Raw genomic sequence first — 24,456 nt, 5'->3', positions numbered from 1 at the left:
TGTCAAAATGCAGCACACCCTTCAAGGGCTCACCTCCTCCAGGAGGCCTTCCCAGACTGAGCCCTCCCTTTCCCTCTGCTCCTCCTCCCCTCCCCATCCCTTCTACCGCCATCTGCTCTACCCCTTTCCCCTCCCCAAAGCACTTGTGTATATTTGTACGTATTTACTCTATTTTATTAATGACGTATATATCTATGATTTTATTTATCTACTTTGATGGTTTTGATGCCTGCTTGTTTTGTTGTCTGTCTCCTCTTTCTATACTGTGAGTCCACTGTTGGGTAGGGATTGTTTCTATCTGTTGCCGAATTGTACTTACCAAGCGCTTAGTACAGTGCTCTGCACACAGTAAGCGCTCAGTAAATACGATTGAATGAATGAAAGAATGAAGGGCTGGGACCCTTCCCTAAGGAAGGTAGGGCAGCATCCCAGCTTTGAACAGGTGATCTAGCTGACTGTGGGGGGGAGGGGACTCCATACCCTCAGGTTCTCCACAGTAGCCATAAATGTTAAGATTCTTTTGAGGATGGTTTAGTTCTCATGATAATGCCAATATTCGATCACGGTGCGGACATCTTGTTAATTCATTTCAGATGAGCAGCTGTTCCTCCTTGGGTGGAGCTAACGTAGTTGTACGCTGCCGTTCCCTAAGGAGCTAAATAGGTCTGCATGTAGAAAGTTGTTGGGTGCCCTCAACAATGTGTTGCACCCCTATTTGCCTACTTGCCTGCTGCACTAAGTGCCAAGGCAGAAACAACTGGCAAGGGCGAGAGCGTGAGTGGTGCTGCATAGACCACGATCAAGACAATCCATTCCTGGGCACAGGTCTTGAGACTTCCTGAATGAACTTGTCCCAAGTTGTTCACGGTGAACCACCTAGGTGATGCTGAGAGTAGAGGAGGGAACTGGGATTCAGTTCGCACCTAACAATTTATCTTTGCCGCAGTTCTCCCCACAACTGGCTAATCCCAGCAACCGCCCTGGGAAGATAACCACATCGACAATCAAAAAGCCGTCTCATACTGAAGTCAAGTTCAGTTTTATTTAAGAAATGGAAAGCATAATCAACATCTGTGAAAAGAAAATCCATTTTCAAATATTTAAATAAACGTTTTTTCATGTAAACATTTTTTCATGTAAAAAGAAGAGTAGAACAATTACTCCATTAGTTTAATACACCCTTGGTACGGGGCAGGCTATCCAAAGAGCAGGCAAACCAGACTGCTCCAGGTGGAAGCTGGGAAAGAACTTTCCCTATCCCCTCACAAGTTACCAAGCCTTTGTAAGAAGGGGAACAACATACCAGTTTATGATCTCCCACTACCACGGAAATGCTCAGGCCTTTATGCGATCACCACCAAATTCTTACAGAAACAACATACAGTGGGAGTTTAGAAACTACCCCAGGCAATAAGAAAGTGCAAGGGATGGCCAATTTGCTAAGTGCCTTTTTCTGGGAGGTCAAACCAATGACTGATTTTGGTCCCGGGTCTTTCGAGAAGAACTCGTCGGTATGTTAACACTACTGTTTGAATTAGGAATCATTGTTTTCTATTTGGTCGACCGTCCAGAAATGTAAGAGAACAGGGGAGAACGGTGCGTGAACAGATGGCAAGAATTGGCCATTCTCAAACTGGCTCTCTAAAGGCCTAGAGGCCAGTTTAGTGAGATTTCCAGCTCTCACTGGGATCACCTAGGGATCTTGCAACACCTAACCGACCCACAGTGGAACTTATTCCCCATAAGCCAAACATGGAGTAGCCTACAAATCTTGACGCAGTAATGAGAATTCATTTTCAGGTATTTTAAAAAGCTTTCTGTTTCACAGAACCCATTTTCTGAATAAAAATTTCAGTTTAAAAACCATCGAAAGGGAGAAAAAGCAGAAAACGAAATACTCCGGAGAATTTCTTAACTAGAAGGAATCAGTGATGTGGATCTTGCAGTGAACGCCACAGAAGCACTTACTTTTCTGCAATGTATATTGTTATTGCTACGTTTATATATCTAAAACGAAACTGAAGAGCACTGGGGCCAGAACTGGGGTGTGATAAGAAGGACTCAAACACTGTCCTGAAAATGATTTGCATTCTCTCAAAGTAAGCTGCGACTTCCACCCTGGCTTTACGTCTTAAGGCGGAAACAGGACCTCTCTCCGGCACCCTCATAATTTCCATCATCGTCATCTCCCTAAACCAACCAGAGGGTAGAAGAGCTCGGTTAGGGTAGCTTAATAGCAGCAACATATCACAGTGCAACATTTAAGACCTAGGTTTAGAACAGCCTTGGCTCTCTCCAGGGACAGTCGAATGAAGGTCTTCACTTGGAGACTGACGGCGGAGGGGGAAGAATACTGTTCCAACACCTTCAGCCTTGCTGTCCTGGTAAAGTCTACAGAACATATACACCCCAGCAGCAGGTCTCTCCAAAACAAACAAGTTGCCCTCCACATGGACTGAAAGCCTGAATTTGCCTCTTGCCGGGTTCAGCAAGGAAGACTCAAAGGCCTGGAGAAAGGACTGCCTAAAAAGTTCCACAATTCCTTCCAATATTCTGCTGCTCTAGGAAAGGAGGTTGTTCAATGGAGCATGGTTTGGAGGGGGAACGAGCTTGGAATTACCTCAAATGAAGTTACAAAATATTTGCATTTAAACTCTCCCTCAGGGACTAAGTGGTAGTTAGAAACACCGCTGAATGCTTCAGTACGAATCTTTTTTTCTTCATCCTATTAGAGTTCTGTAAATAGGCAAATACTTCCAAGCCTAACAATTTCCCAACTAATTCTCCTACCAAGTTATCAAAGTACCTGTAAACCTCTTTGGTATATTGGAACAGGAAATAAAATAAAATTGCAAAATCTGGAATTAAAGATTTCTAAGTGGCAAAATGTGTCATTTTTATATGGAGACAGTCATCCGAATGTTTCCCTATTTTCCATAGAATCATCGTATATAAATATAGCTTGTGTTTATACACGTCTCATCTAACGTGTTTAACAGACATTTATCTCATGAGTCCTCACAAGAACCCCTGTGAGGTAGGTGGCAAGTATTATTAACCCCATTTCACAGATGGGGAAACTTGAGGCACAGAGGGGTTAAGTGACTTACCCAAGGCCACACAGTGAGTCAGCAGTAAGACTGGGACTTGAACCCTAATTTCCTGACCCAAGCCAGTGCTCTCTCCCCACTGGACCAGGCTGCCTCCTCGTTCAAATCTCACCAGTGTCACTTCCCACCCTTTTCGAAGGATTTCGTCCCCAGATGAAAGCTCCTCATCTACAAACCTATTCCAGAACCAAACATGAACGTACTTCTCAAAGCCTGTACATTTGATTCAGAAAAGCTTGCACTTTTTGAAGTTTGGCCTGCAGCTGGGATTTCTCTCAACAATTAAGTTTTCTTTCACCAGGGAGTGAATTGAAATTGTTGCCCAACCCCAAAATGATAATCTGAAAAGCCACTTATGGACACCTGAATGGAATGGATAAGATGGAGGACAAACAGTTTAGCAGAGTCCCACAGTGAGCATCTAAAGCATAAACAATGCACTAGAGCAGAATGGCAAAGCAAAAGAGGAGAGAACTATTGCAGTGACCTATTTCAATTGTGGGCAGTGATAATTTTCAGTAGGCCCGACTCTCCTTCCCACAAAGCTGCATAATTTTCCAGTGGGTGAAACACGCAATACCCAGGCACCCCCTTCCCACTCATAACACTTTTTTTTACAAGCCTGGGAAGGAGGGGAAAAAAAGCAAGGGACACTAGTTCTCCAAAAACATTATGGGGCTGATCAGGCTTTGATTGTAGCTATATTGCAAGTAGGCCACCACTGCCCCCCAAAAATCACAGGAAAAAATGCCACACTCAACTGTCCCACACCTGAAGACAATCCAGGTATTGAACAATGTCCATTTTTACCCTTACTTACTGATATATGCAAGCTTGGTGACTGGTTCACTCAGTGGAAGTGATTCAGGCAGATGCCAAAAGATACTCGGTAACCCAGCCATCAAAAAGAACAACGTGAACAACCAAAGACACTGTCTTCAAAATGAAATAGATGTTCATGAATTTAAAAGATGGAAACAAAGTGGGTAAAGCTATGCTGTCTGGCCTTTCTCTTTAGGTGAGAAAGCTTTAAAATGAGTTTGCACTAAAAATAAGAAGCACTTATAGATGCCACTACCCCTTCGATGATATTCACATTAAGGGGAAGTAGCGACTCCATCTGTTTCCAGGAAATCTTCAGGGTAATGAGGGTAAAACACCATACCTCTCACGGGAAAAGGCCTTCTTTTCAACTTCTTACCAGTATTAAGTTTCAAGGATCACTATAAGTAAATAACTGATTTGCTCCTCGCTTCATATTAGTAGGAAGTTCTACCTTGGCTAGGGGGCAATGATGGACCTTTAGATCTCGTGCATTCATTAGGCCTTCTGGCCACCTAGCTCTTAGAGGCGCTCAGAGGGTAAGATCAAAAATGGCTACTAAAATCCTTTGTGGTGTAGTACAATGTGCCGTTCACTCTTAGTTGCTGCCCAGCACCCAAGGTTACCTTGTTCGGTCTCATTTATGACCAAATATGCCCCTGGATTGTATTTCACCCATTATAGCTCCACTTTGACGCCACTTATAAAAGGCAGGCCCGTCGGCACCTTCTTTTTATACTCCAGGTACTCCTCCCCGAAGAAGTGAATTAATGAGATTTCCTCCTCTTCTGTTCGATCGCGAAAAAATCGCCAGACGACCATAGTGTAGCCCACCACACAGATGGGGTTACAGAGCATCACCTACAAAAGGGAGACAAGAGAAGAAAGCAAAGCAGTAGGCTGAGTGAGGCCTCCTCCAAATGGGGCATTTCTGCTGAGAGTTCTACATCTCAGCTGTTTTCCCTAACACCAAACATTTTCAGGTTGAGGCCTCTTTCTCCCCAGAGCCAAGTCCCTCCCTCCCTGCAAGTAAGGCACTGTCTTTTCGGACAAGGGGGCCACTCGGTTTCTCCCTGCAGCCGGACGTGAGCACGACTTAATGAGGGGTTACAGTGATTTAGTCTGGGAAAGACCCCGAAAAGTTCCTATGAGGCAAATGCGGACCAGGTGCTCTCCACGTCTTGGGCTGAATAACTCGAGGAAAATGCTTAGAGTCTCAGCAGAGGAAGTTTGGTCAGACATAAGGAAGAACTTGGTGTCATGGTGGTTAAAGGTTGTGGCCATCCCCAACCCTGGAGATCTAAAAACAAAAAAGCAACAGATGGGTCAGGCCATGGCCTGCTTTGGAAATGGTATACTGGATGAGATGACCTCTTAACTGCCTTCCGGTTCTGATAGCTGCAGTATTTAAGTGCTTACTATGTGCCAAGCGCCGTACTAAGAGTCGGAGTAGATATGAGAATCAGGTTAGTACTGTCTTCGGCCTACATGGGGCTCAGAGTCTCAGGGGGAAGGAGAATAGGTATTGCAGCCCCACTTTACAGATGAGGAGGCAAAGAGAAGCTAAATGACTTTTCCAGGGTCTCACAGAAGGCAAGTGACAGAGCCGGGAATAAAACCCAGTTCTGCTGACTTCCAAGCTCGGGTTCTTTGCACTAGTCCACACTACTGAGTGTATGGTTCAGAGCTCATGGTACATTTTATTCTTGATTGCCATTAATAGCATCCTAAATGCTATATGGACTATAGAAAAGACCCAGATAAGGTCCCTGAAAGATGTTCTCTTGTGCCTGGTCACTGACTTTAGTATCTGAGATACGTCAACTGCAAGATCTGATTATAAGCAGGCTGTCATTCCTTTTTTTAAAGGCCTTAAATTAAAGAGGAAGATAACAGATGACAGCATAGCTTGGCTGAATCATGCCAAAGGCCTCCCTAATGGCTTCCTAATTTCACTTACGTAAATGGAAACGCATTACAGTAAAACAAAGCAATGGATTAAGACTACCACCGTCCCGTGCATGTATTATACAATACCTGAGTTCCAATACTCCAGTAGAACCAGCCAACATAAGAGGGGTGCCTGAACCACGCGTAGACTCCACTTGTCACTAAAGTATGAGTTTCTGATTTCTCATTCTGAACAACATGGTTGAAATTTGAACCAGCAGTAAGCATAGCCACTTTCCTCAGACATTCCCCAAAGACCACCATCAGTAACCCAATGGTACTGAGCCAGAAAATCTGCTTTATTTCTGCAAAAACAGAAATTCTGGTTACAAACAGGAGTGAATAAAAGGTCCCCTCACTTCCCCCCACCAGCCCTTCTCAAAATTAAAGGCAAGAATATTATCTGTCATCTTTTCTACAAAGAGTAAGGCTGTGAAATATTTTACAGGACAACTTTTAACATTCATGATTCCTTTTCAAGTTGAATTTTTCAATTTATGTGAAATGGGAGAAAAATTAAGAGGAAAGCAGATGTTAAAATTCCAGTTTCCTTTGTATATGTTCGAACACTTTGACCAGTTACTCTTCACGACCTCCCTCTTATCACAGTCCCCCAGCTAATGACCACATTGGGGCCAGGTGAGTGACCTAGATTATCACACAGTAAATCCACAGCAACCTGGATTTAAATTTCTGCCACCTGGCTGAACCCATTGCATTTTAAGCCTTTAACTTCATTTTTTTTTAAAATAGTACCTACTTTTCTGGAGAGTTCTATTTCACACAAAACACTGGGCAAAATATTTTTTGTTTTTTTTAATAGGATCATTTAATGTGAAAGAACATTTTATATGGCATTCTCACAATGACATCAAAACTGAAAATGTCCATAAAGCCCTTAATTAGAAATTTAAAAAAACCTTCATTCACCAAGGTTCAGGAAGGTCCATGAAGTGGTCAAATGCACTTATTCTTTATTCTTCCTGAACGTAAATGAATTGTTCAGGATGCTCTTGATTCAAAATGCAAAAGTGGCACTCAATCACAAGGAATGCATTTCATAAATATCTTTTATAAGATAGTGGAGTGGTTTAAAAAACCAAAAAACGAAAAAAAACCACCAAACCCCTATCCAATTGGACCCCAGAGTGAGAAACAGTATCCCTTAGTGAATTCAGAAACCATCTGAAAGTCCTACTGACCTGGAAAAAGGATATTTTCAACTGTGAACTCTATCCAAGATGAGAGAGCAGCAACTGAATACTCTACGCTGTGATTCAGAAGAAAGGAGTCCAGGGACAAACTTTTAGGATTATTGACTGCTGTCACCAAATACTCAGAATAATGGAATAAAGACAGGGAACACATGTACCTAAAAAAGAAATAATACACAGGAAGGGATGGGTGGGAGAAGGAAAATAACTTAAACTATTTACAAATATGATAATTAAAAGTTGTGCCTTGGTTCTGCTGGATTTTGCCTGACCCTCTAAAATGAGATTTATATCTTTTTTTTTTTAAACCTGCTCACGTGTGAAGAGTCTAGCACCTGTAAAATTACTCCTTTGGGTTAGCTAGCACACAGTGAAGTTTACAGGGACTAAATTACAGTCAAGAAAATAACGGTTAGCACAGCTTTATGGACCATTGAGGCTTAAATGACCATAAAATGAGGGGAAATAGTAAAAAGGGGAACTTCAAGCAAAGTTCCAGTGTATGGCAGTTATTAAAAAAAAAAAATCAACATAGCTTGAAAATAATTCTGGCAAAAAAAGGATTAGATGGCTCAGAGCATTGATAAGAGGATGTAAAGCTTTTTTACCTTTAGGCCACTGGTTCAAATCCAGGTCAGAGACTAGAAGGTTCAAGGGATTGAAATCATACTGTAGGGAAAAATCCTACAATGGCCCGTAGGGGTGGCACTAGATGTGACCTAATAGAAATTAGAGATGGAAAAGGCCTATGAAGAAAAAGCAGAGCCTTTCACACCTTTATGTCACTGAACTGAGTCCCTTCCAGCTTAGGGGATTCATATTGATGTAAAAATGCCTGAGGGGCACTTGTAGGAGAGGTGTTTTTATTCAGACCTCAGTCTCTGTCAACAGTAGAGCCAAAGGGTATTAATTATTATGACTGAGACAGGATATTTGCCTTAGAAACTAAACAGAAACAAATGTATTTATACAGAATACTGACAGTCGGAGATGAAATCGTGCCCCAGTCATGCAAGGGGGTGAAGACATTCCATTTCTAATCCCGTGATTTATCCACCCCTCCTTACAACTACAATTACAGAAGGAAAAAATAGTTTTTCTCCCTTACCAGCCAAAATGTTTCCAAGAGGTCTGGCTAAAACTTAGCAGCAAACCACATCCAAAGACGAAGCCCAGGAAGCAGGCTCGAATGGCTATCTGAAATGGACCCAGATACAATTAAATGGGAAGACACAGCTCTGCATCGCCTAACATTTAACAGGGGACCACAGGGCAGCACAGGAATGGGGCCGCTTCGTTCCTTGAATACTAACTTTCTCCCTGTACCTCAACTTCATCTATCTCGCCGCTGACCTCTCACCCACCTCCTGCCTCTGGCCTGGAACCGCTCTCCTTCCTCATCTCCGACAGGCAATTGCTCTCCCCGCTTTCAAAGGCTTATTGAAGGCACACCTCCTCCAAGAAGCCTTCCCCGACTAAGCCCTCCTCTCTTCTCCCACTCCCTTCTGTTTGGCCCTGACTTGCTCCCTTCATTCATCCCCCCTCCCAGGCCCAAGGCACTTTATGTATATATTCATTAGAGGAACGGCATGGCCTAGTGGAGAGAGCCTGGGAGTCAGAGGTTGTGGGTTCTAATCCCGGCTCCGCTACTTGTCTGCTGTGTGACCTTCGGCAAGTCACTTCACTTCTCTGTGCCTCAGTTACCTCATCTGTAAAATGGGGGTTGAGACTGTGAGCCCCACATGGGACAATCTGATTATCCTGTATATACCCCAGCCCTTAAGCAGCGTGGCTCAGTGGAAAGAGCCCGGGCTTGGGAGTCAGAAGTCATGGGTTCGAATCCCTGCTCTGCCACGTGTCAGCTGTGTGACTGTGGGCAAGTCACTTACCTTCTCTGTGCCTCAGTTACCTCATCTGTAAAATGGGGATTAAAACTGTGAGCCTCACGTGGGACAACCTGATCACCTTGTATCCCCCCAGTGCTTAGAACAGTGCTTTGCACATAGTAAGCGCTTAACAAATACCATCATTATTAATAGTGCTTGGCACATAGTAAATGCTTAACAAATACCATAATAATAATTATTCACTCATAATCATATTTATTGAGCACTTACTGTGTGCAGAGCACTGTACTAAAGCACTTGGAAAGTACAATGCAGCAATAAAGACAATCCCTGCCCACAAAGGGCTTACTCTGTTATTTATTTATATTAATGTTTGTCTCCCCTTCTAGACTGTGAGCTCATTGTGGGTAGGGAATGTGTCTATTGTTACACTGTTCTCTCCCAAATGCTTAGTACTGTGCTTTGCACACAGTAAGCGCTCAACAAATATAACTGAATGAATGAATGTGGCACCCACATGCTTGCCGTCCTTTCCCTTTCGGTGATTTAACGTATTTTCAAGCGTTCAGGCCAGGTCATGAGGGGGAGAAACCTCCAAAGGAACCCCCTTATAGAGGAGAAAACCAAAGAAGCTGATGGATTCTCAGGAGGCCCCACAAATGTGAGCCTCCATCTCAGGTTAGACCAAGAACCATGCTCAGGCCTAGCTCCTGCCCTAAAACCCCAATACTTAACTCTCACTTAACTTGACATGAGTATTTTCTAAACCTTAAGTTACTTTTAAAAAATAAACCAAACACCAGGCCCTCCATCTGTCCCACGCACATCTGCCATAGCAGCAGCTTGGGTTCGGAGCACATCATGCACTGTCACTTCGTTGCACAAGACGCAGTGTGGCTTAGTGGAAAAAACATGGGCCTGGGAGTCAGAGGACCTGGTTTCTGATCCTGACTCCACCACTTGCCTGCTGTGTGACCTTGGACAAGTCACTTTTTAAGAAATGGTATTTGTTCAGTGCTTAAGATGTGCCAGGCACTGTACTAAGCGCTGGGAGAGACACAAGCTAAAGGGGTGGATTAAGTCCTTGCCCCACCTAGGGCTCATACTCTTAATCCCTATTTTACAGATGAGGTAACTGAGGCAAAGAAAAGTGAAGAGACTTGCCCAGCGTTACAAAGCAGACAAGTGCAAGACGACAAGTGAGAAGCAGCATGGCCTAGTGGCAAGAGGGTGGGGCCTGGGAGTCAGAGGATGTGGGTTCTAATCCCGGCTCCGCCACTTGTCTGCTGTGTGACCTTGGGCAAGTCGCTTCACTTCTCTGTGCCTCAGTTACCTCATCTGTAAAATGGGGATTAAGACTGTGAGCCCCACATGAGACAACCTGATTATCTTGTATCTACCCCAGCGCTTAGAACAGAAAGTGCTTAACAAATACCATAATTATTTTTATTATTATTATTCAGTGGCAGAGCCAACATTAGAACCCAGGTCCTTCTCTCAGGCAGGGGCTCTATCTAGGCCACACACATTCACAGTCAGAGAAGGTCCCCGAAGAGAGGAAATGAGAGGAGAGAGAGGACACCAACATGGTGCCCCTGTGCCTTCAATAGGAACAGGTCCTTGACCTCTCTGTGCCTCAGTTTCCTCCTCTGCCACATTCAATACCTGCTCTCCCTCCTACTTAGATGGTGAGTCCCATGTGGAACCTAATTACCCATATTCATTCATTCAATTGTATTTATTAAGCACTTATCGTGTGCAGAGCACTGTACTAACTGCTTGGGAAAGTACGATACAGCAACGAACAGTGACAAACCTTGCCCATAATGAGCTCCCAGTCTAGGGGGGGAGACAGACATCAATACAGACATAAGTACAAATAAATAAAATGATAGATCTACACGTAAATGCTGTGGGGCAGGGAGAGGGGGAAGGGCAAAGGGAGCAAGTCAGGGCGACACAGAAGGGCGTGGAAGATGAGGAAAAGTGGGGCTTTATCTGCCCCAGCTCTTAGTAATAATAATAATTATGGTATCTGTTAAGCGCTTACTATGTGCCAAGCCCTGTCCTAAGCGCTGGCTACAGTGCTTGGACATAGCAAACGCTTATATCCCACAATTATTATTAATAGTAACAATAATAATTATCACTACCATTATGTGTTTGTTAAGTGCTTACTATGTACCAGGCACTGTTCTAAGCACTGGAGTAGACAGAAGATAATTGTATTGGCCACAGTCCCTGTCCCAAGGGGGGCTCACAGTCTTAATCCACATTTTACAGATGAGGGAACTGAGGTACAGGAAAGTTAAGTGACTTGCCCAAGGTCATACACCAGACGAGTGGCAGAGGCAGGGTTAGAACCTGTGACCGTCACTGGAGTGTAGGTGAAGTTGGTTAAGGGCCTCTATCAGTCAGGTTTGGGTGTTTGTGTATTTGTGGGGGTGGTCCGGTTGCGGGGGGGGGGGGGGGGAGGGGGGTCCAGAGTGTGCATGTGTTGGGGGGGTGTCCAGTGTGTGTGTGTGTGTGTGTGAATCCCGGCTCGGCCACTTGTCAGCTGTGTGACTTTGGGCAAGTCACTTAATTTCTCAGTGCCTCAGTTCCCTCATCTGTAAAATGGGGATTAAGACTGTGAGCCCCACGTGGGACAACCTGATTCCCCTGTGTCTACCCCAGCGCTTAGAACAGTGCTCGGCCCATAGAAAGTGCTTAACAAATACCAATATTATTATTATTATTATTATATTGGGAGGGAGAGGTCCAGTGTGTGTGTTTGGGGGGAGGTCCTGTGTGTGTGTGTGTTGGGGGGAGGAGTCCAGTGTGTGTGTGTGTGTGTGTATTTGATGGGGGTGGGGAGGTCCAGTGTGTGTGTTTAGGGGGAAGTCCATTGTGGGTATGTGTGTTGGGGGGAGGAGTCCAGTGTGTGAGTTTGGGGATGTGCGCCCAGTGTGTGTGTGTGTGTGTTTGGGGGGGTGTCCTGTGTGTGTGTTTGTGTGTGTGGGGTGTCCTCTGTGGGTGTGTGTTTATGGGGGGGAAGTGTCCTGTGTGTGTTGGGGGGGGGTCCAGTGTGTGTGTGTTTGTGGGGGGGAGGGTTTCCTGTGTGTGTGTGTTTGGGGGGGGTGTCCTCTGTGTGTGTTTGGGGGGGGAGAGTGTCCTGTGTGTGTTGGGGGGGGGTCCAGTGTGTGTTTTGGGGGGGGGTGTCCTGTGTGTGTGTGTTTGTGGGGGGTGTCCTGTGTGTGTGTGTTTGTATGGGGGGGTGTCCTCTGTGTGTGTTTGTGGGGGGGGGAGAGTGTGTTGGGGGAGGGGAGGTCCAGTGTGTGTTGGGGGGGGGGGGTGTCCTGTGTGTGTGTTTGTGTGTGGGGGGTGTCCTCTGTGTGTTTGTGGGGGGAAGAGTGCCCTGTGTGTGTTGGGGGGGGAGGAGTCCAGTGTGTGTTTGTGGGGGGGGGGGAAGAGAGTGTCCTGTGTGTGTGTTTGTGGGGGGTGGTCCGGTGTAAGTGTTGGGGGAGGCTGTCCAGTGTGTGTGTGTGTGTTGGGGTGTGTGTCCAGGGTGTGTGTGTGGGGGGGGAGGGGTCCAGTGGGTGATGGTGAAACTGAAGGTGGAGAGGCACCGGGGGCATCGCCCCTCACCTCCTTTGGCTTCAGTTGGGCCCTGCCCCCGGTCGGTCCGTCCGCCCGGCCCAACTGGCCTCCCTGCCCAACTGGCCTCCCTGCCCCACTGGCCGCCGCCTTCTCCTTTGTCCCCGGGGAGCCGGGGATCGGGGGTCCCCGCCGCCCCGCTTTGTCCCTCCCCGCCGCCCCCGGGCCCCGCCGCCCCCGCACCTGGTAGCGCGGCGGCCGGTAGAGCAGCAGCAGCAGCGCGTTGAGGCCGGCCACGTAGAGGGCCAGGCCGGTGCGGCCCTGCAGGCCGGCGCTGGTGAGGAGGGGCAGGCCGGTGACCGAGCCGCCCAGCAGGAAGGCCGCCAGGCTCAGCCGCGCCTCGGAGCCCGCCCGAAGCCGCGCCGCGCCGGACGCCATGGCGGACCGGCCCTGCCTCGGGCGGGGGGCTGAGGCGGCCGCCACGGCCCGCGCCTGCGCGCCGCGGCAGAACGGGGGGGGGGGGGGAACCCAGGCGCCTGCGCGCCGGCAGGGCGCCTGCGCACTGGCCCCTCCGAAGCCCGCCGCCCGGCCGCCTGCCCGGACTCGGCGCCGCCCGGGCGAGCTATCGCGAGATCGGCCTTCGGCAGGGCCGTTGACCTGAATTGGGCGGGAGTTGGAATCGCCCCGCCTCCCCCGCCCTTCCCTAACAGTCATTCATTCATTCAACAGTATTGATTGAGCGCTGACTATAATAATAATAATGATGTTGGTGTTTGTTAAGCGCTTACTATGTGTAGAGCACTGTTCCAAGGGCTGGGGTAGATTCAAGCTAATCGGGTTGTCCCTCGTAGGGCTCACAGTCTTCATCCCCATTTTACAGATGAGGTCACTGAGGCCCAGAGAAGTGAAGTGACTTGCCCCCAGTCACACAGCTGACAAGTGGCAGAGCTGGGATTCGAACTCATGACCGCTGACTCCAAAGCCCGTGCTCTTTCCACTGAGCCACGTTGCTTCTCGAGGTGCAGAGCCCTGGACTAAGCGCTTGGAATGGACAAGTCGGCAACAGATACAGTCCCTGCCCTTTGTCGGGCTTACAGTCTAATCGGGGGAGACAGACAAGAACAATGGCCATTCATTCATTCAGTAGTATTGATTGAGCGCTTACTATGTGCAGAGCACTGGACTGAGCGCTTGGAACGGACAAGTCGGCAACAGAGAGAGATAGTCCCTGCCCTTTGTCGGGCTTACAGTCTAATCGGGGGAGACAGACAAGAACAATGGCCATTCATTGATTCAGTAGTATTGATTGAGCGCTCACTATGTGCAGAGCACTGGACTAAGCGCTTGGAATGGACAAGTTGGCAACAGATACAGTCTCTGCCCTTTGTCGGGCTTACAGTCTAATCGGGGGGAGACGGGCAGACGAGAACAATGGCAATAAATAGAGTCAAGGGGAAGAACATCTCATAAAAACAATGGCAACTAAATAGAATCAGGGTGATGTACATCTCATGAAACAAAATAAACAAAATAAATTCATTCAGGAGTATTTATTGAGCACTTACTATGTGCAGAGCACTGAACTAAGCGCTTGATTCTATTTATGGCTATTGTTTTTGTCTGGCTGTCTCCCCCGATTAGACTGTAAGCCCGTCAATGGGCAGGGACTGTATCTGTTGCCGATTTGTCCATTCCAAGCGCTTAGTACAGTGCTCTGCACATAAGCGCTCAATAAATACTAATGAATGAATGAATGAATGAATGAATGAATGAACAGTTCCGCAACAGATAGAGACCATCCCTGCCCAATGATGGGCTCACAATCTAATCGCAGGAAACAGCAAAGCAAAACACAACAAAAAAACAAGACATCATCATCACAATAAATAATAATGTTGGTATTTGTTAAGCGCTTACTCTGTGCAGAGCACTGTTCTAAATGCTGGGGTAGACACAGGGTAATCAGGATGTCCCACGTGAGGCTCACAGTCTTAATCCCCATTTTACAGATGAGGGAACTGAGGCACGAGAAGTTAAGTGACTTGCCCACGGCCACACGGATGTACACCTCATTAACAAAATAAATAGGGTAATAAATAATATATACAAATGATCTGGCCAAGGTCACCCAGCAGACACATTTGACAGAGCCGGGATTAGAACCCAGTCCTTCTGGTTCGCAGGCCCGTGCTTTATCCAGTAAGCCATGCTGCTTGCAAACATGTTGGTGCTTGAGAGGGAGACCTGTGGATAACTTACCTGGCAACCTCGGGGGAACCTGTTCCCCTTTCAGACACTAGCTCCTCTCCGTCATTCATTCAGTCGTGTTTCTTAAGCGCTTACTGTGTGAAGAGCACGGTACCAAGCGCTTGGGAAAGTAGTAATAATATTCATTCATTCAATCGTATTTATCCAGCGCTTACTGTGTACTGTACTAAGCACTCGGGAAAGTAGAGTATACAACAGACACATTCCTGCCCATAACGAGCTCAATAATAATAATAAAGATTTTGTCAGCGCTTACTGTGTGCCAAGCATTGTACTAAACGTGGGGAGGGTAGATAATCAGGTCCCACCTGGGGCTCACAGTCTGGGAGGGAGAATATGTATTGAATCCCTCTTTTGGCAGACAAGGGAACCGAGTCACAGAGAAGTTAAGTGACTCACTCAAGGTCACACAGCAGACAAGTAGAGGTCCTCTCACTCTCAGGTCTCCCTGACTTTGGACCATGGACGGCTCTACCGTCCTTCCCGTATCACAAGCCCGCAACCTTGGTGTCATCCTTGACTCCGCTGTCTCATTCACCCTACAAATCCAATCCGTCACCAAAACCTGCCGATCTCACCTTCACAGCATCACCGAGATCAACCCTTTCCTCTCCATCCAAACCGCTACCTTGTTGGTACAATCACTCATCATAGCCCAACTGGGTTCGAATCCCGGCTCTGCCACCTGTCAGCTGTGTGACTGTGGGCAAGTCACTTCACTTCTCTGTGCCTCAGTGACCTCATCTGTAAAATGAGGATTAAGACTGTGAGCCCCACGTGGGACAACCTGATTCCCCTGTGTCTACCCCAGCGCTTAGAACAGTGCTCTGCACATAGTAAGCACTTAAGAAATACTACATTTAATTACATTTATTTAGATTACTGCATCAGCCTCCTTTCTGATTCCCATCCTCCTGTCTCTCCCCACTCCAGTCCATATTTCACTCCTTTGCCTGGATCATGTTCCTACAGAAAAGCTGTGGGCATGTCACTCCTCTCCTCAAAAACCTCCAGTGGTTGCCTATCAACCTCTGCACGAAGCAAAAACTCCTCACTCTTGACTTCAAAGCTCTCCATCACCTGGCTCCCTCTTACCTCACCTCCCTTCTCTCCTTCTACAGCCCAGCCCACACACTCCGATCCTCTGGTTCTAACCTTCTCACTGTGCCTCCTTCTCACCTGTCCCGCTGTCGACCCCTGGCCCACGTCCTACCTCTGGCCTGGGATGCCCTCCCTTTTCACATCTGCCAAACTAGCACACTTCCCCCCTTCAAAGTCCTACTGAAAGCTCACCTCCTCCATGAGGTCTTCCCAGACTGAGCACCCCTTTTCCTTTGCTCCTCCTCCTGTCCTCCATCGCTCCTACTCCCTCCCTCTGCTCTACCCCCCATCCCACTCCTCAGCACTTGTGTATACATGTACATTTATTATTCAATTTATTTTATTAATGTGTATATATATCTATAATTCTATTATTTATATTCATGCTACTGATGCCTGTTTATTTGTTTTGATGTCTGTCTTCCCTCTTCTAGATTGTGAGCCCATTGTTGGGTAGGAATTGTCTCTATTTCTTGCTGAATTGTACTTTCCAAGCGCTTAGGACATGCTGTGCACACAATAAGTGCTCAATAAATAGGACTGAATGAATGAATGAATGAATGAATGAATGAATGAATTTCACCAGGCCCCACTACTTTCCAGAAGTAAATTCAAGTATAGTTTTTCCCTCCTCTACCGAATTTCACATCAAACCACCCTAGCGGCAACTTCAACGGTCACCTCTCCCCCACTAGAGGCATTCATCCCACCGGTGTTGTTGAGTACTGTTTCAGAGTTTGGGAGACACCACTCAACACTGGAGAATTTGTCTGTCGCTCACCATTTTGTTACTGCAATACTGCAATTATGAATTTATGTGGAAACTGTTGATGGTAGCAGCATTTTCCCCAACCAACTGAAAATAAATACTACTGAATGGAAGGGTCCAACCCTGGCAGAGGCAGGATCGAGATGGCGTTGGGGGCTTGTGCCCATTTCCCTGCACAGAAAGACTGAGGGTGGCTTAGTGGAAAGAGCCCAGGCTTGGGAGTCAGAGGTCATGGGTTTTAATCCCCGATCCGCCACTTGTCAGCTGTGTGACCTTGGCCAAGTCACTTAACTTCTCTGTGACTCAGTTACCTCATCTGTAAAATGGGGATAAAGACTGTGAGCCCTACAAGGGACAACCTGATTAGCTTGTATTTACCCCATTGCTTAGAACAGTGCATGGCACATAGTAAGCGCTTAGAGAAGCAGCGTGGCTCAGTAGAAAGAGCCCAGGCTTCGGAGTCAGAGGTCATGGGTTCTAATCCCCGCTCCGCCGCTTGTCAGCTATGTGACCTTGGGCAAGTCACTTCACTTCTCTGGGCCTCAGCTACTTCATCTGTAAAATGGGGATTAAGAGTGTGAGCCCCATGTGGGACAACCCGATTATCCTGTATCTACCCCAGCGCTTAGAACAGTGCTTGGCACATAGTAAGCGCTTAACAAATACCAACAGTATTAAAGACCTAACCCCTAACCCTTGTCCTCTTCCCTGAAGGATCTGCAGTCTGCAGCACCAAGGATTTAGGTAAAATGCTAAGATCACAGGCAAATGGCAGACCCTCTCTAAACCTGAGGGGGTTAAGAATAACACCAACATCTACTTGTGTGTAGAGAAGCAGCGTGGCTCAGTGGAAAAAGCACGGGCTTTGGAGTCAGGTCATGAGTTCGAATCCCGGCTCTGCCACTTGTCAGCTGCGTGACTGTGGGCAAGTCACTTAACTTCTCTGTGCCTCAGTTACCTCATCTGTAAAATGGGGATTAAGACCGGGAGCCCCACGTGGGACAACCTGATTCCCCTAGGTCTACCCCAGCGCTTAGAACAGTGCTCTGCACATAGTAAGCGCTTAACAAATACCAACATTATTATTATCATTATTATTATTGTGCCTGCACGAGGGGGTCTACAAGCAGGTCTAACTGCAAACGAGGATTTCTCAGGAGATGCTTCACTGGGGGCCTCTTCCTAAATCTAAATACTTAGATTTAACACGGGTCTCCAACAACGAAGCCTGACTGACCTCTGTTTTCTACTTTAAATTAGGAAATTGTAGGGGACGCAAGAGGGAGCTCATTGGTCACTCCTAAACCCTTACTCTTCAGCTTCTGGGGATGGGGGAGTCGCATGCTTAACAAGGCGGGCTAGAAAGCTACTCATTTGGGAACGCTAATTTACCTCTCTTCGTCACCTTTCTGCTTTTACCCCTTCCATTCTCTCTCCGGTTCGCAGAGGAGGCTTTGGCGTTTATTTTTTTTTCCTGGCGGGAAGAGTGATTCAGCATATGTTATTCAGATAAAGATATCTGATTAGCTGGAATGTGCCTAAACCTGTAGTATACAGTGCCTGGCACATAGTAAGTGCTTGACAAATACCATAAAAAATGAAAAGTGATAGTTGTATCTGGCATTCCAGTTAGGTTAAAAACTGTAAAGTTCAACTCCCCAAAGGAAGTAAAGTAGGGAGATAAACAGAGTCAAACATGAACATTTATCATCTCAACCTCCAAATCTCTTAGTGATCTGGGGTCTTAACTGATACTTTTTAATGTAGATATATTCAACATAAAAAATATACATATATATTTATGTATATATATTTGTAGGACTCAAATGCGCTCTCTCCTTCCACCATCTCATTCGGAAAAGGCACCCCGTTTGAGAAGGATAAAGGGAAAGGAGAGTTTCCAATCCAATAGTAATAGTAGTGGTGGTAGTAAAGGTAACGCCATTTGTCTTTGTGTGACCTTGGGCAAGTCACTTAACTTCTCTGTGCCTCAATTACCTCATCTGTAAAAGAGGGCTTAAGACTCAGAGCCTTATGTGGGACATAGACTGCATCCAAACTGATTAGCTTGTATGTGCCTTAGCCCGTAGTACAGTGCCTGGAACATAGTAAGTGCTTGACAAATACCATAAAAAATGAAAAGTGATAGTAGTATTTATTGAGCAACAGTGTGGCTTAGTGGATAGAGCAGGGGCCTGAGAGTCAGAAGGACCTGAGTTCTAATCCCTACTCTGACACTTGTCTATTGTGTGACCTTGGGTAAGTCACTTAACTTCTCTACGCTGCTACCTTCATTCATTCATTCATTCATTCATTCATATTTATTGAGCACTTACTGTGTGCAAAGCATTGTACTAAGTGCTTGGGAGAGTACAATATAACAATAAATAGGCACATTCCCTGTCCACAACAGGCTCACAGTCTAGGGAGGAGGCAGATATTAATATAAATAAATAACACAAATAATATAAATAAGTAAGTTGCAGGTATATATATACGTAAGTGGCTTGGGACTGGGAGTGGGAGATGAATGAAGGGAGCAAGTCAGGGTGATGCAGAAAGGAGTGTGAGAAGAGGAGAGTAGGGCTTAGTCAGGGAAGGCTTCTTGGAGGAGATGTGCCTTCAATAAAACTTTGAAGGGGGAAGAGCAATTGTCTGTTATGAGGAGAGAGAACGTTCCAGGCCAGGGGCAGGATATGGGCGAGAGGACAGTGGCTAGACAGATGAGATCAAAGTACAGTAGGAAGGTTAGCATTAGAGGAATGAAATAAGAATAATAATAATGTTGGTATTTGTTAAGCGCTTATTATGTGCCGAGCACTGTTCTAAGCGCTGGGGTAGATACAGGGTGATCAGATTGTCCCACGTGAGGCTCACAGTTTTAATCCCCATTTTACAGATGAGGTAACGGAGGCCCAGAGAAATTAAGTGTACAGGCTGGGTTTTAGTAGGAGAGTAGTGAGGTGAGGTAGAAGGGGGCAAGGTGATTGAATGCTTTTTAAAGTCAATGGTGAGGAGTTTCTCTTTAATGCAGAGGTGAATGGGCAATCACTGGAGTTTCTAGAGGAGTGAGGAAATATGGTCTGAACGATTTTGAAGGAAAATGATCCGAGTAGCAGAGTGGAGTATGGACTGGACTGGGAAGAGACAGGACACAGGGAGGTCAACAAGGAGCTTGATACAACAATCAAGGAGGGATAGGATAGTGTTTGTATTAATGTAGTAGCAGTTTGGATGGAGAGGAAGTGGCAGATTTTACCTCATCTGTGAAATGGAGATTAAGAGTGTGAGCCCCATGTAGAACAGGGACTGTGCCCAACATAATTAGCTTGTATCTTTTTTAGCACTTAGAACAGTGCTTGTCACCTAGTAAGACCTTTCAAATACCATTATTATTATTTTTATATTATTATTAATAATAATCCCCTATGACATGCATTTAACCATACTAAACCCTTGGGGAAGTACAACCAAAGCAAAAGACACACTACCTGCCTTCAAGTAGCTTAGACTTTGAGGGGACAGGCTAACACAGTATTTACAAATAGTGGGAGCAGTACATAGAGCAGGGATCAGGTAGGGGGTACAAATACATGGCAGGATAAAATCAGAATAAATAATTGAAGGTACTATTCACACACACACAAACACACACACACACACACAGAGAGGTTAAACCAGATAAGACAGCTACTAGTATGTTTTAGAAAGGGGAAAAAACCCAGAACACAGCATTAAGAAGCATCTGAGTCTAAAAATATCCCTCACTTTCCTTTTCTCCTAAATAAGCATTTGAATGTGTTTTGTTCTAGTGACAAAGCCTAGGGGATACAGGGACCACAAAAAAGTTAGCCCTTTCTCATGCAGGAACCCTCGGCTGCAATCGTACTCAGACTGCAGAGATCTACACATCACACCTCCTCTTCTGGATTGAGCATTATTTTCCTTCAGCTCCCAACAGCTCCTTATTAACTTTTAGAGCAAAATTCTTCCCTCTGTGAAGGGAGCTGAAACATGCAAAGCAGTGTGAATTTATTTACTTTTATTTTTCTGAAGTGGGACAGAAAGAGTATGTTTTAAAGAGAGAGTGGATATGTTTTTATCCTTCCACGAACCAAGTTCAAGGTTAGGTGCATTTGTCTCCACCAAGTAATGATGCTACCGATATCTCATCGCATAAAAGATCTGGCATTCCAGTTAGGTTAAAAACTGTAAAGTTCAACTCCCCAAAGGAAGTAAAGTAAGGAGATAAACAGAGTCAAACATGAACATTTATCATCTCAACCTCCAAATCTCTTAGTGATCTGGGGTCTTAACTGATACTTTTTTTACGTAGATATATTCAATCAGCCTTAAATAACCGCAATTATTCTGCCTAGATCGTTTGCTTTTAAAAGCAGGGTTCCTTGTTTGCATTGAATCACACCAGCTCTAGGAGGAGCCTGTTGAGTAGAATTGCAGGGTCTCACTATATCTGGTGACTGGAAAATGTACCTTTTTGGTGCATTCTGCATTGGCGAATTAAAGGCCTCTAGAAAACTGCAAATGATGCGTAATTTATTAGAGCATCAACCTAAAGCGCATAAGTTATATCTGAACAAAAGAGCCGGGTAAATATTTAAAGATTAGAACCAGCTGGAGACGTATACAAAGGACAGGAACAATGAGGTCTTTCTGAATTCACTCTTCCCAACTCTTGCAAACCCCCGTTCAGTGTTGATGCACTAGCTAGAGTGCCTGGCCCTTTTGTGTTTCCTCAAGTGTCCTTTGGCTGTCAAAGTGTTTGTAGTCCAAACCAAACTAAAGAGATTTAAACAACTGTGGCCTCTCAAAACCCATCTGGAGACAATTGACAGAGTTATTTAAGCGCATTTGCTGTATCCCAAAAGTTAATTACACTTGGGAATCACTTACTTCCTCTTTGAAATATATCTGCACAGGATGAATCCTCGAGGACTGCGTAATCACCCCAGTGACAGACAGCTAGGGCTCAAGAAGTTAGTATTTAGTTTATTAACCTAGACTGGATGTTTCCATCAACCTGAAGGATTGCAAAGTTAGACTGTCCAACCCTACCACTTAACTGCTTCTTGTCTTTCCTTTCTGTTCCAGTTTGAACATTCAGTTCTGGGCTCTGAAATATGCTCTTAGTTAGGAGTGCAAGAGCAACAGATAGAAGACAGAATCTTTCTGAAGCATTTGTATGTGCTTTGTTTCTGCTTAACTATGATTGTGAGACTTCTATCTTAGGAAAAAAAGATAACTATTTTTTGAGTTTTTTACAAATTCTCACTGTCATTTGTAGTCTATTTCACATACTGCCATGAGTCCAATCAATCAATGGTATTTACTAAGTACTTGCGGTGTGCAGACCACTAAGTGCTCTATAAATACACTGGAATGAATATAGTAGACACTTGAGAGAGGACAATAAAATGAATAGGAGTGATCCCTACCCTCAAGTACCTTACAGTCTAGCAGGGAAGAAAGATACTATGCAGGTCATTAAATTTGAAAAAGGTTTTAAAGGATCATATATAGTCCAACACCACCCCCCCCCCCGCCCCCCCACCCATCTGTCCCTATAATCTCTTGTCCCACTAGGTTATACTGTCCAAGAGCAATGATTTCTAAGACTAGCCCTGCCTTTCCTCCTCAACCAGCAGATTGTGTCCTTTTCTACCACTTGTCTTCAGTGCAGTAGAGGCAGTGATACATGCAGTGACACTCCACTCCTCCAGCGGGAACTTGACTGGAAGCATGAGAGAGGGAAAGTGACCCTCTGCAGACCATTAGTACTCTAATCAGGTCCTTCCCGCTGGTGCTTGGGTCTGAGTTCTTCCTGCCTGGACCGAAGATCATCCATCGTTTTGAGAGTCTCTGTCAACCCAACTCCCACATCTGTCTCTCCAGAGTTTTAGTACCTCAAACCACTCTGTAAATCCCCCATTCCCAAGGTTTCCTAGAGCTGGGAAAGAGAGAATCCCAATCTTGGATTTGTAGGCAAGGCAACGAGTTAGAGGCATTCTGCAGTATCTTTTTTTTCCCTTTTGTAAATGCCAAAAGCCTAATACTCTAGACTGTAAACTCACTGTGGGCAGGGAATGTGCCTGTTACAGTGTTATATTGTACTTTCCCAACCGCTCAGTACAGGGCTCTGCACACAGTGAACACTCAATAAATTCGATTGACTGACTGAGTGTTGAATGTTGACCCTAGAGACATTCTTTTAAAGGAGATGGGATTCTTCGTTTTTAAAGAAGTAGCACTAGAAGCAGTGTGGCTTAGTGGAAAGAGCATGGGCTTGGAAGTTGGAGGACGTGAGTTCTAATCCCAGCTCCTTCACTTGTCTGCTATATGACCTTGGGCAAGCCACTTAACTTCGCTGTGCCTCAGTTTCCTCATCTGTAAAATGTGGGACCTGATTACCTTGTATCTAGCCCAACTCTTAGAACAGTGCTTGGCACATAGTAAGCACTTAACAAATACCATAATGATAATAATAATAATTTATTATTAATAAAGTTCATCTGAGTCCCAGAGGGATGGGACTCCATGAGACGTAGGACTTAACAAAACAGCCACTGGAATCAAATTATTATTATTATTACCAATATTAGTAGTAATGATAGTATTACACCCTCTTGCAAGAAAGTGGGTTGCCTTTAGGGTCAGGGCTAGGGGCAATTTCCCACAAAGACCAAGAAAGACACTTCTCCAGAAAATTCCCAGCTTTAGAGGGAAACAACCAAGGACTAGGAGGAATGTTGTGGGGAGGCTGCAGAAAGCAAAGGGGAGTCACGTCTGCGGGAAGGGAGAAGGGCGAAGGGCAGGGCCTAAAATCCACCATGGGATAAAGCCCAACCTACATCCGGAGGCTCCCGGAACCAGAAAGTATCAGAGGAGAGGAGGAGGAGGAAAGGGAGGAAGAAGAGCCAGAGGACAGGCTGGAACGATGCCACGGTGGACAGTGAGGCACTCGGCCTGCTTTGTCGGTTGACTTGGAGGCTGGGAGAGGGGCGGGAGGCAGCCCCATTAATACAGGACAGGGCGGGAGCGTGACGGGGAGAATGATGCCCCGCCAGCACCACCATCGCGGCACGGGGCTCGCCTCCCTGCAGCCAGAGCAGAACATTGCACATTAGTGACATTTTTCGGTCAATTTTCCACCATTTAAGAGTGACTGTGCCACCCACAGGAGGCCTCTCCACCCCAGCCGGAACCACTGAAGGGAGGGAGGCAGGGAGGGAGGTTCAGCCTGGTCTCGGGGAGGGGGCAGGGAAGCTCAGGCTGGGAGCAGAGAGAGGGGAGAGAGGCTCAGACTGGGAGGTGGAAGTGGGGAGGTTGGCTGGTTACCCACCACCTCCCCATCAAAAACTCCTCATCATTGACTTGAAAATCATCTTGCCTCCTCCTACCTCACCTCACTACTCTCCTACTCCAACCTGGCCCTCACACTTTGCTCCTCTAACGCCAACCTTCTCACTGTGCCCCAATCTCATCTATCTCATAGCAGACGCCTGGCCCACTTCCAGTCTCTGGCCTGGATTGCCCTCCCTCCTCAAATCTGACAGACAATTACTCTCCCCCCCCTTCAAAGTCCTAATGAAGGCACACCTCCTCCCAGAGGCCTTCCCTGGCCCTCCTTTCCTCTTCTCCCATTCCATTCTGCGTTGCCCTGACTTGCTCCCTTTATTCATCCCCCCTCTCAGCGCCCATGGCACTTATGTACATAGCCGTAATTCATTAATTTGTTCATATTAATATCTGTTTCCCCCTCTAGGCTGTAAACTCGTTGT

The 24,456-nt window shown here is 46.0% G+C and overlaps 1 protein-coding gene across 1 annotated transcript; it reads right to left on the bottom strand.

Moving 5' to 3' along the window:
* Positions 1-1,011: 1,011 nt before the first annotated feature.
* Positions 1,012-12,987, bottom strand: ICMT (isoprenylcysteine carboxyl methyltransferase). The gene is made up of 5 exons (XM_029065678.2): positions 12,763-12,987; positions 8,205-8,293; positions 7,085-7,254; positions 5,970-6,187; positions 1,012-4,793 (listed from the first exon to the last, which is right to left on the bottom strand). Exons 1-5 carry the CDS (start codon positions 12,955-12,957, stop codon positions 4,611-4,613), a joined length of 855 nt encoding a protein of 284 aa, XP_028921511.1. The 5' UTR covers positions 12,958-12,987; the 3' UTR covers positions 1,012-4,610.
* Positions 12,988-24,456: the final 11,469 nt, after the last annotated feature.

The sequence above is a fragment of the Ornithorhynchus anatinus genome, chromosome 5, assembly GCF_004115215.2.
Source record: "Ornithorhynchus anatinus isolate Pmale09 chromosome 5, mOrnAna1.pri.v4, whole genome shotgun sequence".
Classification (NCBI taxonomy): domain Eukaryota; kingdom Metazoa; phylum Chordata; class Mammalia; order Monotremata; family Ornithorhynchidae; genus Ornithorhynchus; species Ornithorhynchus anatinus.
The sequence above is the reverse complement of the archived record's forward strand: the minus strand, read 5'-3'. Positions and strand labels throughout refer to the sequence as shown.

What these genes read in the sequence shown, in the direction of transcription:
- ICMT (XM_029065678.2), bottom strand. Translation starts at nt 12,957, where the DNA reads ATGGCGTCCGGCGCGGCGCGGCTTCGGGCGGGCTCCGAGGCGCGGCTG. An exon ending in ACCGGCCGCCGCGCTACCAG is followed by an intron (nt 8,294 to 12,762) that starts GTGCGGGGGCGG and finishes GGTCCATTTCAG; the next exon opens with ATAGCCATTCGAGCCTGCTT. An exon ending in TGAAAATATCCTTTTTCCAG is followed by an intron (nt 6,188 to 7,084) that starts GTCAGTAGGACT and finishes CTGTTTTTGCAG; the next exon opens with AAATAAAGCAGATTTTCTGG.